Genomic DNA, 17,842 nt, shown 5'->3' with positions numbered 1-17,842 from the left:
GGCTCAGGTTGCCTGGGTGAGACCCTCCGTCCGTCCCTCCGTCCGTCCCCCCGTCCCTGTCCCCGTCCCCTCCCCCAGGCAAACACTGGAGCTGTGTCCAGCGCAGCGCGGCCGGGCTGGGGCGATCGCTGCTGGAGGCGCAGGAGGGCGAAGGGGCTGAGGCGGAGACGGTGAGCGCCATGGCGCTGCTATCTGTGGGCGCGGAGCAGGCCGGGCCCGACCTCCTCCCCAGGTGAGCTCCCCCGGCACCCCTTTCCACCTTCCCCCCTCCTCCCTCTTAAGAAGGATAATTATCGGGGGATTAGTTGAGCGCTTACCAGGTGCCAGGCACTGTACGAAGTGCCGGAGTAGATGTGGCGTAGCGGATGGAGCACGGGCCCGGGGTCGAGGTCATGGGTTCTAATCCCAGCTCCGCCACTCGGCTGCCGTGTGACCCTGAGCAGGTCGCTTCACTTCTCTGGGCCCCGGTTACCTCGTCTGGAAAATGGGGGTGGAGACCGTGAGCCCCACGTGGGACGGGGGACCGTGTTTGACCCGATTAACTTGTATCTACCCCGGCTCTTTGAACGGTACTTGGCGCATAGTAAGCGCTTAACAGTATTATTATTGCAAGCTGATCGGGTGGGACGCCATCCCTATCCCACGTGGGGCTCCCACTCTTAATCGCCGTTTTCCAGATGAGATAACAGAGGCCCAGAGAAGTGAAGCGAGTTGCCCAAGGCCACCCAGCAGACTAGTGGCGGAGCCGGGATTGGAATCCAGCTCCTTCTGACTCCCAGGCCCGGGCTCTAGCCACCAGGCCTCGCCGCTTCTTTGCGCCACGTGCTTCTCTCGCTCCTCCTCCCTCCCCGCTCCCCCGGCTCCCTCCCTCCCGCCTCGGCCGGCCCCCGGCGAAGCCCTGACGGGGCCCCGGTCCCTCTGCTTGCCCCCACAGGCCGGCGGAAGAGCCCATGGAGCAGGAGCCCGCGGTGTGACGGACAGACGCCCGCCCGTCCGCCCGTCCGCCCGTCCGCCCGCTCTGGGGCTCGTCATTGTGATTTTGTTTATTTTTTCTATTAAAAAGAAAAAGTCACACACCCGACAGCGTCTGCCGTGTCCATCTCTCAGCCTCACCCCTCCCACCCCACCGAGCCCCCAGCATCACCCGGTTCATGCGGACCCAGGGAGAGGCACCGACTCTCCTCCCTCTCTCCATCCTCCCTCTCTCCCCCCTTCTCCTCTCTTCCCTTCTTCTCCCCTCTCTTCCCCTCTCCTGTTCTCCCCTCTCTCCCTCTCATCTCCCCCTTCTCTCCCTCTTCTCTTCCCCCCCCACCTTCCTCTCTTCTCCCCACTCTCCCTCTCTTCTCCCTCCCCTCTCTCTCTCCCCCTCTTGCTCCCTTTTCGGGCTTTCTCCCTCCCCTCAGCGTTCCACGGCCCCATCTCTGGGGAACTGGGCTGGGCCGGGCTGGGCCGGGCTGGGCCTGTAGGCCCCCGGGTTAGAAGAGAGGGCAGGACTGAGTGTACGGTGCCTTGGATTCGGCCACTTTCACGGGGAAACGCCTTAACTTTCTCTGTAGCCCTCCCTGCCTCCCTGCCTCCCAGCCTCCCTGCTTCCCTGCCTCCACCTCCCATCCTCCGAGCGGAAATCCAGCGGCGCCGCCCCCTCCCGTCCCGGCTCCGGGCGGAAGAGGGGCCCACCGGGGGCCGCCGCCGTCGCCGCCTCGTGTTCTGTCTCCGCTCTCTCTGCCGCCTGTACCGCCGTTCGTGTCCCCGCCGGCCCCCCCCCCCTCATTTCACGCTTCCGACGGAGCCGGGGGGCCTGGCTGGACGAGGCCGGGGAGGCCGGGGGACCCGGCTGGGAGCCCCCCGTCCCGGGGAGGTGGGGCGGGCGCTCCGGGACCCCGAGGGGGCCCCCGGGGGGCTTATCCCAGTCTTCCCCGTGGGCAAATCACGGGGCGAGGACGTGGTCCCCGGGAGGCGGGGGGGGCGGCCCGGGCCGTGAGACCCTCCTACCGCGTGGCCACGGGCCCTTCCCCGCCAGAGCTGGCACGCCCCGCTCGGGCGGATGCCACCCGAGCCCCTGACTCGTTCAGCCCTGCCCCACTCCCGGCAGTCCGGGGGCCGGCGGGTACCGACGGGGGTCGGTCGAAGCCAACCCTGCTCCCACCCGCCCAACCCGCCTCCTCCGGGGGGGCTGCCTGGCTTAGGCAGGGAATGTGTCCGTTATTGTTCTGCTGTCTTCTCCCAAGCGCTTAGCACAGTGCTCCGCACACAGAAAGCGCTCCATAAATACGATTGAATGAGTGAACGAATGAATTCGCCCCAAGGCCCCAGCGCCGGGGAGGGGGGCTGGCTCCCCCGAGCTCGGGCCCCTCCCGGGCCCTCGGGGTGCCATCTCCCCAGGGGAAGGAGGGGGGGTGTCCGAGGAGGGGGCGAACAGACCGACCCCGAGAGCCCAGAGCAGCGAGGAGGAGCTGGTGGGGCGAGGCCCCCACCCCCAAGTACGTCCCCCCGCTCCAGCTCGAGGTCCCGCCAGCCTGTTTACGCGCTTCCTGTTCCCACAGGAGCAGGGGGGGAGCTCGGGCCTCTCTTAGCTGTCGCTTCTCCCCGCCGCTTGTCCGTGTCGCGTGGGCTACGTGTGTCACCGTGTGTGCGAGACCCCTCTCCCCGGCGAGGGGAGGGTCCGCGGCCTCGGCCACGGGGGAGCCGGGCCACCGGCGTCCCGGCCCCGACCCCCTCCCGGCTCCGTGCGCCACCCTCCCCCGCCCCCGCTTCCTTGTCTCTTTCTCTGGGTATTGGATTTCAGTTGAGTATTTTGTAATCTGTTAGACTGTTTGTCCTTGTGTAAATAAACTGGATTCTGGCAGTGCCCGCTGTGGGCTGGCATCTCTGTTCCGAGGGGGCGCGGGGGGGTGTCCTAGAGCTGAGGGGTCCCTCCCCGTAGGCCGGGGCCTCTCCCGTCCGCCCGCCGGGGTGGCGGGGCCCCGGTAGAGACGGCTGGTCCCTGGGGAGGAGGGGGCCTCGTGGGGAAGACCTGGATACGATAACGGGGTTAACAGAGAAGGTGACGATACGAGGTGTTTATTAAGCGCTTCCTAGGTGCCGAACACCGTGCTGAGCACTGCAGTGGATCCGGAACGATGGGTGCGGACACAGTCCCTGCCCCAGGGTGGGGCTCACAATCTGAGGATACGGGGGGGGGGGGGGGGGGAGGCGGGGGCAGGATCTCTTCCCCGTTTTACAGATGAGGAAACAGACTCAGAGGTGAGGGGAAGTGGCTCGCCCAAGGCCACGCAGCAGCAGGCCGAGGGAGGAGCCGGACGAAGAGCTGGGGTTTCCGGGTGTCCCCGGCCAGGGGCCGCTCCCACGAGGGCTCCCCGCCTCTGCCGCGGTTGCTGAGGCCTCCCCGGCCCCCGGGGGCCGGAACGGAGTTCCTCGGGCCGCCGTCGCGGCGGGAGGGAGTGAGGGTAGCCAGAGGACCCTGAGACCGACGAAGGCGGGGGAGGAAGGGGAGCGGGGGCCGGGGCCTCGGTCCCGGGCCGTAAGAGGAGCGCCCTGGGTCGGCGGCGCCCGGCGGCTGCCCCCGGCCCACTGGGGAGAGACGGCGGCGGCGGGGGCTCCGGGGCTCCCGGCCCGGGCGCGTGGAAGAGGAAGCGGGGCCGAGGGGGACGGAGTCGGCCCGGTCCCGGCCCGCGGCCCCGTCCTCGGGTCACGGTCCCCTCCGATGCCCGGCGGCGGGGGGGACCGACCGCAGGGAGAGGGGTGGGCCGCCGTGGGGAGCGGGGGGCTCACTGGGCGTGCGGGGGAGCGGCCCCCCTGGGGCTGAGGCTGTGGACCAGCCAGGGCACCAGGGCCAGCACCACGCAGGGGCCCAGCACGGCCTTCAGGAAGTTGAGGACGTAGAAGAGGGTGAGCTGGTGGGGCTGGCCCAGCGCGCCCAGCGCCTGCAGCGCGCCCAGGGCCAGGAGCAGGCAGGCCACCCGCTGGCCGGGCCCCAACCGCTCCCGCCGCAGCCGGGCGTAGCAGGGCGAGTGCAGGGCCACCCCCAGCCCCAAGGCCGTGCCCGCGTCCCGGCCCAGGGAGGCGAAGGGCCTCGTGTCCAGGTGCAGCCACTCGGGCCGCTCGCACCACTTGGAGGCCAGTTGGATCGACCTGGTGGGGAGGGGGGACGGAGGGGTCAGAGGGGCCGGCGGAGGGGCCGGGGGCCGCCCGGGGTGGCGGGCCGGGGCGACGCCGCTGTGGGGCCTTGGGCGAGTCGCTTCGCTTCTCTGGGGCCTCGGTCACCTCACCCGTCAAACGTGGGGATGAAGACTGAGCCCCATGTGGGACAGGGACCGGGTCCCATCTGATCTGCTTGTATCTACCCCGGCTCTCAGTACAGTGCCTGGCGCATAGTTAGCGCTTAATAAATACCATAGTGCTTACTATGGGCCAAGCACTCCTTGAAGCGCTGGGGTAGAGACAGGTTAATCAGATTGGACACGCGGGGGCTCACACAGTCTTCCTCCCCATTTTACGGCTAAACCCGGGGGAGGGGAGCGACTTGCCCACGGTCACACCGCAGAGAAGTGGCAGAGCTGGGATTAGAACCCAGATCCTCCTGAACGCCTGGGCTCAGGCTCTAGCCATTAAGCCAGGCCGCCTCTCACCCCAAGGGTCACCCTGAGGGCCGGGCTCACCTGCCCAAGGGGGTTGTGGTAAGGCAAGATGGAGACGGAGAGGCCCCTGCCCGCACCCAGGGCGTGCCGGGGGTGGGGGTGGGGGGTCCAGGGGAGGGGAGGCAGGGGGCTGGGCGCGAGCAGGGGGAGGGGCTCACCAAGCCAGGTCGAAGCCCAGGGTGACGAGGGTCCAGTAGATGAGGCTGGCTCCCAGCAGCAGCGCCAGGGCTACCAGCCCATAGAAGCTGAGCTCCCGCTCCAAGGGCACCTGGGGGGCCAGCAGCCGGCCCAGGGCGGCGCCTGCGGGGGACGCCGTCCTCAGGGAGGGGGCCGCCGACGTCCCCCCGGCCTCCTCCCGGCCCCCCCCGGCCCCTCCTCCCCGGGGCTCACCGCGCCCCGCGCTCACCGGCCACGAGGCCGCCCAGCACCTGGTGCGGGAAGTGTGCCAAGATGAAGACCCGGGACAAGCCGACGGCCAACAGGAAGAGGCCGTAGGCCACGGCAGGCACCAGCTGGACCCAGCGGCTGCGGAGATGGAGGAGCAGAAGATGGGGGAGGGGTTCCCCCGCCTGCCCACCCGGTCCTCCCCCTCCCGCCCTGCGTCGCAGCCCCCTCCGGCCCCGCACTCACCTCCGAGTGCGCCGGGCCACCAGGTCCGATGCCGCGGTCATCACCGGCCACAGGGCCGCCCCCGTGATCATGCAGTGGCCGGACGGGCTCCCTGTCGGGACACGGAGAGGTCACGGGGCGGGAGGAGGGGCGCGCTTGGGGGTGGCTGCCCCGCCATTAGCGCCCGCCAGGCCGGGAGCTGGGGGGTCCGAGGAGGAGCTGGAGGCGGGGGGGCTTCCCTTCCTCCAGGAGATAATAATAATAATGGTAATAATAATATCGGTATTTCTTAAGCACTTACTTCGTGCCAGGCATAAAGTGCTAGGGTAGATAAAGGATAATCGGATCGGACCCAGTCCCTGCCTTACATGGGGCTCAGGGTCTTAATCCCCATTTTACAGATGAGGTCACTGAGGCCCAGAGAAGTGAAGTGACTGGTCCAAGGTCACGCAGCAGACAAGTGGCAGAGCCTGGATTAGAACCCAGTTCTTTCTGAATCCCAGGCCCGGGCCCTACTCGTTAGGCTAGGCCGTTTCTCCGGGGGACACAGCCTATCACCCGGCAGGTCCCCGGGCCTGTGGACAGAACTTAGGGCGCCTCCCCCGGGGAGCCCCCCGCACCGTCCCGCCTCCCCCCGCCGGGGAGAGGACACTCACCGGGCCCCGTCTCGCAGGACACAGGGAACTGGTGCACCTGGACGGGGGCCTGGCTATAGTAGCCGGACTCGTGAACCCACCAGAAAGGCCTCTCTCCAAACAGAAACCTGGGGAGCGGGAGAGGAAACGGAGCGTTCATTCATTCTTTCATTTCATCGTATTTATTGAGCGCTCACCGTGTGCAGAGCACTGCACTATGCCCTTGGGAGCGTACAATATAACAGTAAACAGACACGTTCCCTGTCCCATAACAAGCCTAGAGCCTAGAGGGGGAGAGAGACGTGAATAAAAATAAATTACCGATATGGACTTAAGTGGTGTGGGGTTGGGAGGGGGGGAGAGCAGAGGAAACAAGCAGAAGGGAGAGGGAGGAGAGGAAAGGAGGGGCTTAGTCAAGGAAGGCCTCCTGGAGGAGGTGGACCTTGAGCACTGTGGGAATGGGGCATTAGAGAGCATTAGTGCAGCGTTGTCTAGTGGTAAGAGTGCGGGACTGGGAGTCAGGAGATGTGTCTATTGAGCACTTACTGTGTGCAGAGCGCTGTATTAAGCGCTTGGGAGAGTACAATATAACAATAAATGGACACATTCCCTGCCCTTGATGAGCTAATATTAATAATAATCACGGTATTTGTTAAGCACTTACTACGTGCCAGACACGGTAGTGAACGCTGGGGTAGATACAAGCTAATCAGGTTGGGCACAGTTCAGGTCCCACATGGGGCTCACAGTCTTCGCCCCTATTTTACAGATGAGGTCACTGAGGTGCAGAGAAGTGGAGTGACCGGCCCAAGGTCACACGGCAGACAAGTGGCGGAGCCGGGATTAGAACGCAGGCCCTTCCGACTCCCAGACCTGGGCTCTCTCCATTAGGTAGAGTGAGGGAGGAGTAGGGCAGAACCTTCAGGCAGGGGGAAGTTGAGTAAGAAAGTCTGAGGGGAAATCCTTCCGGGGGAGATGGCGGAGAGAGGAAGAAAGAGTCCTTCCGTCACCCCCCCCCGTCCTGCTGGCCCAGAACTCCGTCTCTGTCAGCGGCACCAGGACTGTAGGAGACACCATGTGCTGGTGGGCCGCCCTTGAGCCCTGTTTGAAATAGCGTGGCTCAATGGAAAGAGCCCGGGCTTGGGAGTCAGAGGTCATAGGTTCGAATCCCGGCTCTGCCACTTGTCAGCTGTGGGACCGTGGGCAAGTCACTTCACTTCTCTGTGCCTCAGTGGCCTCATCTGTCAAATGGGGATGAAGACTGGGAGCCTCACGTGGGACAACCTGATGACCCTGTATCTACCCCAGTGCTTAGTACAGTGCTCTGCACATAGTAAGCGCTTAACAAATACCAACATTCTTATCTTCAGGGTAGGAAATGGTCCACCAATCCCCGACTCACCACAACTGACCCAGCATGGCCTTCCCACATCTCTGACTCTCCCCCACGCCTGACTTTCCACCAGTGACCCAGCGTGGACCACCCATCGCCCCTCCCTCACCGCCAGTGACCCAGCCCGGACCTTCAGACAGCCCCGAGCCTCCCCTCTCCAACCTGATGACCCTGTATCTCCCCCAGTGCTTAGAACAGTGCTCTGCACATAGTAAGCGCTTAACAAATACCAACATTATTATTAACCTTGACTCTCCGGCCTGTGAACCAGCACGGACCCCCTAACAACTCTGATTCCCTCTCCATCCCCGACTACCCCACACCTCTGCCTCTCCCCCAGGGACCCAGCCGGGACCATTCCACCTCTGATTCCCCTTTTCCCTCCCCTTCACCTTTTCCCTCTGCTCCCTCTCCACCCCCCCTTCAGCTCTCCGCAGCTAAACCCTCTTCTCCCCCCTCTCCCTCTCCTCCTCCCCCTCTCCCGTCCCATCCCCTCAGCACCGTACTCTTCCGCTCGACTGTCTATATCTTCATCACCCTCTTTATTTTGTTTAATGAGATGTACATCACCCTGATTCTATTTATTTGCTATTGTTTTAATGAGATGTTCTTCCCCTTACTCTATTTATTGCCATCGTTCTTGTCTGTCCGTCTCCCCCGATTAGACCGTGAGCCCGTCAAAGGGCAGGGACTGTCTCTGTTGCCGATTTGTCCATTCCAAGCGCTCGGTCCAGTGCTCCGCACATAGTAAGCGCTCAATAAATACTATTGAATGAATGATTCTTTCTTTTCCATCCCTGACTCTCCCCCCGCAAGGCCTCAGCATGACTTTTGCAACACCCCTGCTGACACACTCCCCCAGTGACTGGGCCCAGACCATCCTCCTCCCCTCTGGCCTCTCCGTCCCCGAATCCCCCCCGCTGACCCAGCCAGGACCAGACCCGGGATGGGGATGGGGATGGGGATGGGGATGGGGATGGGGACGGGGACGGGGACGGGGACGGGGGAGCCCCCTGTGCAGGGCGAGGGCGCCCTCACCATTTGAAGATGAGGTTGAGCCACTCGGAGACGAGCGCCATCCAGAGCAGGGCCAGCCCGACGCGCCGCTCGGCGTAGTAGACGGCGGGGAAGTAGACGAGGAAGGCGCACTTGGGGTCTCCCAGGTAGGTGACCCCCAGCCACGCGCCCTCCAGCCAGGGCAGCCCGTTCTGCAGGGCTTCGGCCACGGCGATGCCCGCGCCGTGGGCCGTCTCCATGGCAACCCCGGGGGGACCCTCCCGACCCCGTCGGTCTATCCTGACTCGGCGCGCGCCGGCCCCGCCCCCCCCGCGCGCGCCCGGCTAGGCCCCGCCCCCTCGCCCCGACGCAGCCTATCCCCGCCCCGCCTCCAGGTCCGGGACGCGCCCCCTTTCCGCGCACGCGCCCCGCCGCCAGGCCCTGGCCACGCCCCCTTTCCGCGCGCGCGCTCTCTCGCGCTCTCGCCCCTGCGCATGCGCCCCCCAGGCCCCGCCCACTCGGCTCCCGCCCTTGCCCAGCTACGGGGCGGCGCAGGGGACCAAACGCCCGCGAAGGCGTTTCCCCTTGGGCCCACGTGTCTGGGTTGGCGGCTCCGCGGCCTTCATTCCTTCGATCGGGTTCAATCATAATAATGTTGGTCTTTGTTAATAATGATGTTGGTATTTGTTAAGCGCTTACTCTGTGCAGGGCACTGTTCTAAGCGCTGGGGGGGGATAATAACGTTGGTATTTGTTAAACGCTTACTCTGTGCAGAGCAATGTTCTAAGCGCTGGGGGAGATCCAGGGTCATCAGGTGGTCCCACGTGGGCTCACGGTCTTCATCCCCATTTTACAGATGAGGGAACTGAGGCCCAGAGAAGTGAAGCGACTTGCCCACAGTCACACAGCTGACAAGCAGCAGAGCCGGGATTTGAACCCATGATCTCTGACTCCCCAGCCCGTGCTCTTTCCATTGAGCCACGCTGCTGTTTGTATTTGTTAAGCGCTTACTATGTGCAGAGCACTGTTCTAAGCACTGGGGGAGATACAGGGTCATCAGCTTGTCCCCCATGAGACTCACAGTTAATCCCCATTTTCCAGATGAGGTCACAGAGGCACAGAGAAGTGAAGTGACTTGCCCACCATCACACAGCTGCCAAGTGGCAGAGGTGGGATTCGAACCCATGACCTCTGACTCCCAAGCCCGGGTTCTTTCCACTGAGCCACGCTGCTTCATTCATTCAATCGTGTTTAGGGAGCGTTTGCCGTGTGGAAAGCACTGTACTAAGCGCTTGGGAGAGGGCAGTGGAACAGCAAAGAGGCCCATTCCCTGCCCACAACAAGCTCACAGTCTAGAAAGGGAGACAGACAGGAATATAAATACATAAATTACAGAGCTAGCGGGGCTCAGTGGAAATAATAATGTTGGTATTTGTTAAGCACTTACTTATGTGCAGAGCACTGTTCTAAACGCTAGGGTAGGTACAGGGTAATCAGGTTGTCCCACGTGAGGCTCACAGTCTTAATCCCCATTTTACAGACGAGGTAACTGAGGCACAGAGAAGTCAAGTGACTTGCCCGCAGTCACACAGCTGACAAGTGGCAGAGCCAGAAAGAGGCCGGGTTTGGGAGTCAGAGGTCATGGGTTCTAATCCCGGCTCCGCCACTTAGCTGCGTGACCTTGGGCAAGTCATTTCACTTCTCTGAGCCTCAGTTACCTCCTCTGGAAAGAGGGGATTAAGACTGTGAGCCCCACGTGGGACAACCTGATCACCTTGTCATCAGCGCTTAGAACAGTGCTTGGCACAAAGTCAACACTTAACAAATGCCATCATCATCATTATTATTATCATCTATACCCATGTACTGTGGGACTGGGAAGGAGGATGAATGAAGGAGAAGCGTGGTTTAGTAGAAAGAGCCCAGGCGTGGGCGTCGGAGGTTGTGGGTTCTAAATCCGACTGCACCACTTGTCAGCTGCGTGACCTTGGGCAAGTCTCTTAATTTCTCTGGCCCTCAGTGACCGCAGCTGTAAAATGGGGGTTAAAGCTGTGAGCCCCACGTGGGATGACTTGATAACGTTGAATCTATCCCAGTGCTTAGAACAGTGCTTGGCACATAGTAAGCGCTTAACAAATACCATTATTATTATTATTATTATTATTAAGGTCCAAGTCAGAGCGGCGCAGAAAGGAGTGGGAAAAGAGGAGAGGAGGGCTTAGTCAGGGAAGGCTTCTTGGAGGCTGCCAAGCTGTTGCATCATCATTGCTGTGTATATTTTAATATATTATTTATTACTCTGTTTTATTAATGATGTGTATATATCTATGATTCCATTTATCTATTTTGATGGTATTGATGCCTGACTACTTGTTTCGTTTTGCTGTCTGCCTCCCCCTTTTAGACTGTGAGCCCGTTGTTGGGCAGGGATTATCCCTATCTGTTGCTGAGTTGTACATTTCAAGTGCTTAATACAGTGCTCTGCATGTAGTAAGCACTCAATAAATATGATTGACTGAACGAATGAATCATCCCTCCCTCAGACCCCAACCAAGGCTTTCCTCCCCCTCTCTCCCCAGGACCCCAACTCAGTCAATCAATCACTGGTATTTATTGAGTGCTTACTATGTGCAGAGCCCTGTACTGAGCAGTGCATATGGCAGGGAATGTGTTTATTTCTATATTGTACTTTCTCAAGCACTTAGTACAGTGCTTTACATACAGTAAGCACTTAATAAATATTATTATTATTATTATGGCATTTGTAAAGCACTTACTATGTGTCAGACGTTGTGCTAAGCGCTAGGGTAGATACAAGCAAATTGGATTGGACACAGGCCCCGTCCCACATGGTGTTCACTGTCTTAATCCCCATTTTACAGATGAGGTCACTGAGGCACAGAGAAGTTAAGTGGCCTGCTCAAGTCCACACACCAGGTATGTGGTGGGATCAGGATTAGAACCCATAACCTTCTGACTCCCAGGCCTGTGCTCTATCCATTACGCCATGCTGTTTCTTGAATGAATAATAATAATGGTATTTGTTAAGTGCTTATGTGCCAGGCACTGTTTGGTGAATTCATTCATACATTCAATTGTATTTATTGAGCACTTACTGGGTGCAGAGCACTGTTCTAAGCATTTGGGAGAGTACAATATAACAATAAACAGGCACATTCCCTGCCTGCAATGAGTTTACAGTCTGGAAGAGAGGAGACAGACATTAATTCTAAGCGTTGTGGTGGAAATAAGCCAACAGGGTTGGACATAGGCTTACAATCTTAATCCCCATTTTACAGCATGAGCTAACTGAGGTCCAGAGAAGTGAAGTGACTTGCCCAAGGTCATACAGCCGATACAGATACAGAGAGATATCCCGGGAGAGATAGAGCCCTTTTACAGATACAGATGGAGCCCCCCAGGCCGGTGCTCTATCCGCAGCGTGGCTCAGTGGAAAGAGCCTGGGCTTGGGAGCCGGAGGTCATGGGTTCGAATTCCGGCTCTGCCACTTGTCAGCTGTGTGACTGTGGGCAAGTCACTTTACTTCTCTGTGCCTCAGTTCCCTCATCTGTAAAATGGGGATTAACTGTGAGCCTCATGTGGGACAACCTGATTACCCTGCATCTACCCCAGATCTTAGAACAGTGTTCTGCACATAGTAAGTGCTTAACAAATACCAACATCATCATCATCATCGCTAGGCCGTGCTGCCTCTCCACACTGCTTAGTACTTAATACTAAGTGCTTAACTCCCAGAGACCTCTCTGCATCTTTACCTGCTCAGCCCTCAGGCAACCCTGCCCTCCCTCTAGTAATAATAATAATAATGATGGTGATGATGATGATATTTTTAAGTTCTATGTGCCAAGCATTCTATTAAGTTCTGGAATAGGTACAAGTTAATCGGGTTGGACACAGTCCCTGTTCCATATTGGACCCATAGTCTAAGGGGTAGGGAGATCAGGTATTGAATCCCCATACAGTGCTTTGCACATAGTAAGCACTTAACAAATACCACCATCATTCTGCAGATGAGAAAACTGAGCACAAAGTTAAATGACTTGTCCAAAGTAGCAGAGCCAGACTATTCATTCATTCAATAGTACTTATTGAGACTTACTGTGTGCAGAGCACTGTACTAAGCGCTTGGAATGTACAAATCGGTAACGGATAGAGACAGTCCCTGCCCTTTGACGGGCTTACAGTCTAATCGGGGGAGACGGACAGACAAGAACAATGGCAATAAATAGAATCAAGGGAAAGAACATCTCATTAAAACAATAGCAAATAAATAGAATCAAGCTAGAAACTCAAGTCCTCCTACTCCCGGGCCCCTACTCTAGCCAGTAGACCATCCTGCAATTTAGCTATTGTGTTCCTCCTCTTACTCTTCCAAAACCCACAGTGACTGTAAAAAGGTTGAGGAGGGCCCGGCTCTCACCTATCTTGCCACTGACCCCTGGTCCACGTCCTGCCTCTGATCTGGAAGGCCCTCCCTCCTCAAATCCAACAGACAATGACTCTTCCCCCTTCAAAGCCTTATGAAAGTCACATCTCTCCTTCAAGAGGCCTTCCCTGAGTAAGCTCCACCATTTCCTTTTCTCCTACTCCTTTCTTCGTCACCCTGATAATAACAATAATAATGTTGGTATTTGTTAAGGGCTTACTATGTGCAGAGCACTGTTCTAAGCGCTGGGGGAGATACAGGGTCATCAGGTTGTCCCACGTGAGGCTCCCAGTCTTAATCCCCATTTTACAGATGAGGGAACTGAGGCCCAGAGAAGTGAAGTAAAGGGAACTGATTTGTTCCCTTTATTCACCCCCACCGCCTCAGCTCCACAGCACTTAAGTACCAATCCCTAATTTATGTCTTCATATTAATATCTGTCTCCTCCTCTAAACTGTAAACTCGTTGCGGGCTGGGAATAATAATAATGGTGGTATTTGTTAAGCATTTACTATGTGCAAGGCACTGTTCTAAGCACTGGGGGGATACCAGCTGATCAGGACGTCTCACATGGGGCTCACAGTTTTAATCCCTACTTTACAGATGAGGTAACTGAGGCCCAGAGAAGTGAAGTGACTTGCCCAAAGTCACATAGCTGGCAAGTGGCGGAGCCGGGATTAGAACCCATGACCTCTGACTCCCAAGCCCGGGCTCTTTCCACTGAGCCACGCTGCCTACCAACTCTGTGTAATACAAGACTATTATTCAATTGTATTTATTGAGCGTTTACTGTGTGCAGAGCACCGTACTAAGCGCTTGGGAGAGTACAATACGACAATAAACTGATACATTCCCTGCTCACATGAGCTATTGTTCTTGTCTGTCCATCTCCCCCGATTAGACTGTAAGCCCGTCAAACGGCAGGGACTGTCTCTATCTGTTGCCGACTTGTTCATCCCAAGCGCTTAGTACAGTGCTGTGCACATAGTAAGCGCTCAATAAATACTATTGAAAGAATGAATAAATGAGCTATTAGGTTGGATGCAGCTCCTGTACTATATGGGGCTCATACTATATACTATGTAGTTCCTGTAATAATAATAATCATGGTACTTGTTAAGTGCTTACTGTGTCAAGCACTGTTCTAAGAGCTGGGGTAGGTACAAGTTAATCAGATTGGACACAGTCCCCGTCCCATATGGGGCTCACATTCTTAATCCCCATTTTCCTGTGAGGTAACTGAGGCCCAGAGAAGGGAAGTGACTCACCCAAAGCCACACAGCAGACAAGTAGAGGAGTCAGAATTAGAACCCAGGTCCTTCTGACTCCCAGGCCCGTGTTCTATCCGCTAAGGCTCACGGTCTTAATCCCTCTTTTAAAGAGGAGGTAACTGCCTCAGAAAATAATTGTAATAATAATTATTGTGGGATTTTTTAAGTGCTTACTGCGTGCCAGGCACTGTACAAAGCCCTGGGGTAGTTATAAGTTCATCAGGTTGGACGCAGTCCGTGTCTCACGTGGGGCTCACAGTCTTAATACCTATTTTAGAGGTGAGCGAACCGAGGCCCAGAGAAGTGAAGCGACTTGCTCACGGTCACACAGCAGATAAGTGGCGAAACCGGGATTAGAACCCATGACCTTCGGACTCCCAGGCCCGGGCTCTTTCCACTGAGCCACACTGCTTCTCACTAAGAAGATGTGCTGTCGATTGTGTGCGGAGTAATAATAATAATAATAATGTTGGTATTTGCTAAGCGCTTACTATGTGCCAAGCACTGTTCTAAGCGCTGGGGTAGACACAAGGGAGTCAGGTTGTTCCACGTGGGGCTCACAGTCTTAATCCCCATTTTACAGATGAGGTAACTGAGGCACCGAGAAGTTAAGTGACTTGCCCAAAGTCACACAGCTGACAAATGGCCGAGCCGGGATTTGAACCCATGACCTCTGACTCCACAGTCCGGGCTCTTTCCACTGAGCCACGCTGCTTCTCTAATAAGTACCCTAATGAGCCCTTGGGAACATTCGGCAGAAGTAAAAGACACCGTTCCTGTCTGACGGTTGACAGTGGCAGCCATGCTAGAGAGCAGCGTGGCCTAGTGGATAGAACCCAGGCCCGGGAGTCAGAAAGACCTGGGTTCTAATCCCACATCCGCCACTTGTCTGCTGTGCGATCTTGGGCAGTTCAGGTAACTTCTCTGTGTCTCAGTTCCCTCATCTGTCAAATGGGGATTAAGATTGTGAGCCCCAGGTGGGACAGGGACTGAGTCCAACCTGATTTGCTTTCATCACAATTATTATTACTGTTTCCCTTTTTTATTATGAATTTGTTAAATCCTTCTATGTGCCAGGCACAGTACTAACTGCTAGAGTAGACACAAGGTAATCAGATTGCATATGTTCAACCTACATATTCGCTCCATCACCAAATCTTGTCTCTTCCCCTCTAGACTGTATTCATTCATTCATTCATTCATTCAATAGTATTTACTGAGCGCTTACTATGTGCAGAGCACTGTACTAAGCGCTTGGAAGGAACAAGTCGGCAACAGATAGAGACAGTCCCTGCCGTTTGATGGGTTTACAGTCTAATTGGGGGAGACAGACAGACAAGAACAATGGCAATAAATAGAGTCAAGCTGGTTGTGGGCAGGGAATGTCACTCTTTACTGTTGAATTGTACTTTCCCAAGTGCTTAGTACAGTGCTCTGCACACAGTAAACGTTCAGTAAATGACTGATTGAATGTCTTCATCCCCATTTGACAAATGAGGGAACTGAGACCCAAAGAAGTGACTTACCCAAGCTCACACAGCAGACAGGTGACAGAGCCAGGATTAGAACCCAGGTCCTCTGACTCCCAGGTCTGGGCCCTATCCTCTAGGCCCCACTGCTTCCCAGTCCCACGGCAGGCCGCAGGTCTGAGTCTTCTGCTTCCCTGTCAGTTTTTGAAGGGCAAAGTCTAGGGGAGGGAAATGCCTGGAATTAGGTGTCTGGGGGTGGGGGCAGAGGGAGGAATAGGGCAGGGCAGAGGGGTGGGAGACTGTGGGTCTCATCTGGTGTTTTTGGAGCCAAATCCGGGCAGGGAGAGGGGAGGTGACTAACCCCAGACGAACCTCCAGAAAGAGGTCAAATTACCACCTTGAGATACAGCCAGCCCCCGCCCCCCCTCCCTCTACCTTACCCTCCTCTTTACTTTCCTCCTCCCGACCAGAGTCTCCCCTCCCTCTCTTTTTTTAAATGGTATTGCGACCCCCCCCCCCAGCCCACTTCAAAGCTTTATTGAAGTCCCATCACCTCCCAGAGGCCTTCCCAGACTAAGCCCCACTTTTCCTCATCTCCTACTCCCTTCTGCTCCCTGACTTGCCCCCTTTGTTCTTCCCCCCTCCCAGCCCCAAAGCACTCATATCCAGATCTGTCATTTTATTTATTTATATTGATGTCTGTCTTTCCCCTCTAGAGTGTCAGCTCGTTGTGGGCAGGGAATGTCACTGTTTATCGCTGTATTGTACCTTCCTAAGCGCTTAATACATTCATTTATTAATTCATTCGATCATATTTATTAAGCGCTTACTGTGTGCAGAGCATTGTATTAAGTACTTAGGAAAGTACAGGACAACAAATAAACAGTGACAATCCCTGCTACAATGAGTTCATAGTCTAGAAGGGGGGAGACAGATATCAATACAAATAAATTAAGATTATGGATATAAGTGCTGTGGGGCTGGGAGCAGGGAGGGTGGGGGAAAGAGGAAAGGGAGCAAGTCAGGGTGATGCAAAAGGGAGTGGGAGATGAGGAAAAGTGGGGCTTAGTCTGGGAAGGCTTCTTGGAGGAGACGCGCCTACAATAAGGCTTTGAAGTGGGGGAGAGGAATTGTCAGTCGGATTAGAGAAGGGAGGAGGCTCCAAATCAGAGGCAGGGCCAGGGCCAGGAGTCAGCGGCGAGACGGGAGAGATGGAGGCACAGCGAGAAAGTTAGCACCAGAGGAGCCAAGTGTGAGGGCTGGGGTGTAGAAGGAGAGAAGAGAGGTGAGGTAATAATAATAATAATGTTGGTATTTGTTAAGCACTTACTACGTGCAGAGCACTGTTCTAAGTGCTGGGGGAGATACAGGGTCATCAGGTTGTCCCACGTGAGGCTCCCAGTCTTAATTCCCATTTTACAGATGAGGGAACTGAGGCCCAGAGAAGTGAAGTGACTTGCCCAAGGTCATACCGCAGACAAGTGGCGGAGTCGGAATTCGAACCCATGACCTCTGACTCCCAAGCCCGTGCTCTTTCCATTGAGCCACACTGCTTCTCTAAGGAGGGGGTACGGTGATGGATGGCTTTAAAGGCAATGGTGAGAAGTTTTTGTTTGATACGGAGGTGGATAGGCAACCACTGGAGATTTTTGAGGAGGGGGAATGACATGTCCTGAATGTTTTTGTAGAAAGATGATATAATAATAACATTGGTATTTATTAAGCACTTACTATTGTGCAGAGCACTGTTCTAAGCGCTGGGGGAGATACAGGGTAATCAGGTTGTCCCACATGAGGCTCCCAGTTAATCCCCATTTTACAGATGAGGTAACTGAGGCCCAGAGAAGTGAAGTGACTGGCCCACAGTCACCCAGCTGACAAGTGGTGGATCTGGGATTCGAACCCATGACCTCTGACTCCCAAGCGCGGGCTCTTTCCCCTGAGCCACGCTGCTTCTGTAATGGGCAGCGGAGTGAAGTATGGACTGGATTGGGGAGAGACTGGAGGTTGGGAGGTCAGCAAGGAGGCTGATGCAGTCATCCAGGCAGGATAGGATGACTGATTGTAATCCCGGCTCTGCCACTTAATAATAATCATAATAATGTTGGTATTTGTTAAGCGCTTACTATGTGCCGAGCACTGCTCTAAGCGCTGGGTAGACACAGGGGAATCAGGATGTCCCACGTGGGGCTCACAGTCTTCATCCCCATTTTCCAGATGAGGGAACTGAGACCCAGAGAAGTGAAGTGACTGGCCCACAGTCACCCAGCTGACAAGTGGCAGAGCTGGGATTCGAACTCATGACCTCTGACTCCAAAGCCTGTGCTCTTTCCCCTGAGCCACGCTGCTTCTCTAACAAGCCACACTTGTCAGCTGGGTGACTGT

At 56.5% G+C, this 17,842-nt stretch overlaps 2 protein-coding genes across 5 annotated transcripts in view; one reads left to right on the top strand and one right to left on the bottom strand.

Moving 5' to 3' along the window:
* Positions 1-1,081, top strand: part of HDAC5 (histone deacetylase 5) — a 43,747-nt gene extending 42,666 nt beyond the window's left edge. For all 3 annotated transcript variants that reach the window (XM_029075164.2, XM_039913448.1, XM_029075163.2), the window contains 2 exons: positions 79-232; positions 935-1,081. In XM_029075164.2, the coding sequence (XP_028930997.1) occupies positions 79-232; positions 935-974 (194 nt within the window). In that variant the 3' untranslated portion in view covers positions 975-1,081. The remainder of the gene's footprint in view (positions 1-78; positions 233-934) is intronic.
* A 2,122-nt stretch (positions 1,082-3,203) lies between these two features.
* G6PC3 (glucose-6-phosphatase catalytic subunit 3) lies at positions 3,204-15,548 on the bottom strand. Of its 2 annotated transcripts, none has more exons than XM_039913621.1 (6): positions 15,515-15,548; positions 5,903-6,009; positions 5,268-5,358; positions 5,044-5,162; positions 4,796-4,937; positions 3,204-4,131 (listed from the first exon to the last, which is right to left on the bottom strand). In XM_039913621.1, exons 3-6 carry the CDS (start codon positions 5,336-5,338, stop codon positions 3,768-3,770), a joined length of 696 nt encoding a protein of 231 aa, XP_039769555.1. In that variant the 5' UTR covers positions 5,339-5,358; positions 5,903-6,009; positions 15,515-15,548; the 3' UTR covers positions 3,204-3,767. The 2 variants fall into 2 exon arrangements, with proteins under 2 accessions (XP_039769555.1, XP_028930396.1); XM_029074563.1 differs by lacking the exon at positions 15,515-15,548 and adding an exon at positions 8,313-8,594.
* Between the last annotated feature and the right edge of the window lie 2,294 nt (positions 15,549-17,842).

Source organism: Ornithorhynchus anatinus, chromosome 11, assembly GCF_004115215.2.
Source record: "Ornithorhynchus anatinus isolate Pmale09 chromosome 11, mOrnAna1.pri.v4, whole genome shotgun sequence".
Lineage (NCBI taxonomy): Eukaryota > Metazoa > Chordata > Mammalia > Monotremata > Ornithorhynchidae > Ornithorhynchus > Ornithorhynchus anatinus.
Note: the sequence above shows the minus strand (reverse complement) of the source record. Positions and strands in the feature narration are given on the sequence as shown.

What these genes read in the sequence shown, in the direction of transcription:
- G6PC3 (XM_029074563.1), bottom strand. Translation starts at nt 8,530, where the DNA reads ATGGAGACGGCCCACGGCGCGGGCATCGCCGTGGCCGAAGCCCTGCAG. An exon ending in GTCCTGCGAGACGGGGCCCG is followed by an intron (nt 5,359 to 5,902) that starts GTGAGTGTCCTC and finishes GTGTCCCGACAG; the next exon opens with GGAGCCCGTCCGGCCACTGC. An exon ending in GTGGCCCGGCGCACTCGGAG is followed by an intron (nt 5,163 to 5,267) that starts GTGAGTGCGGGG and finishes CCATCTCCGCAG; the next exon opens with CCGCTGGGTCCAGCTGGTGC.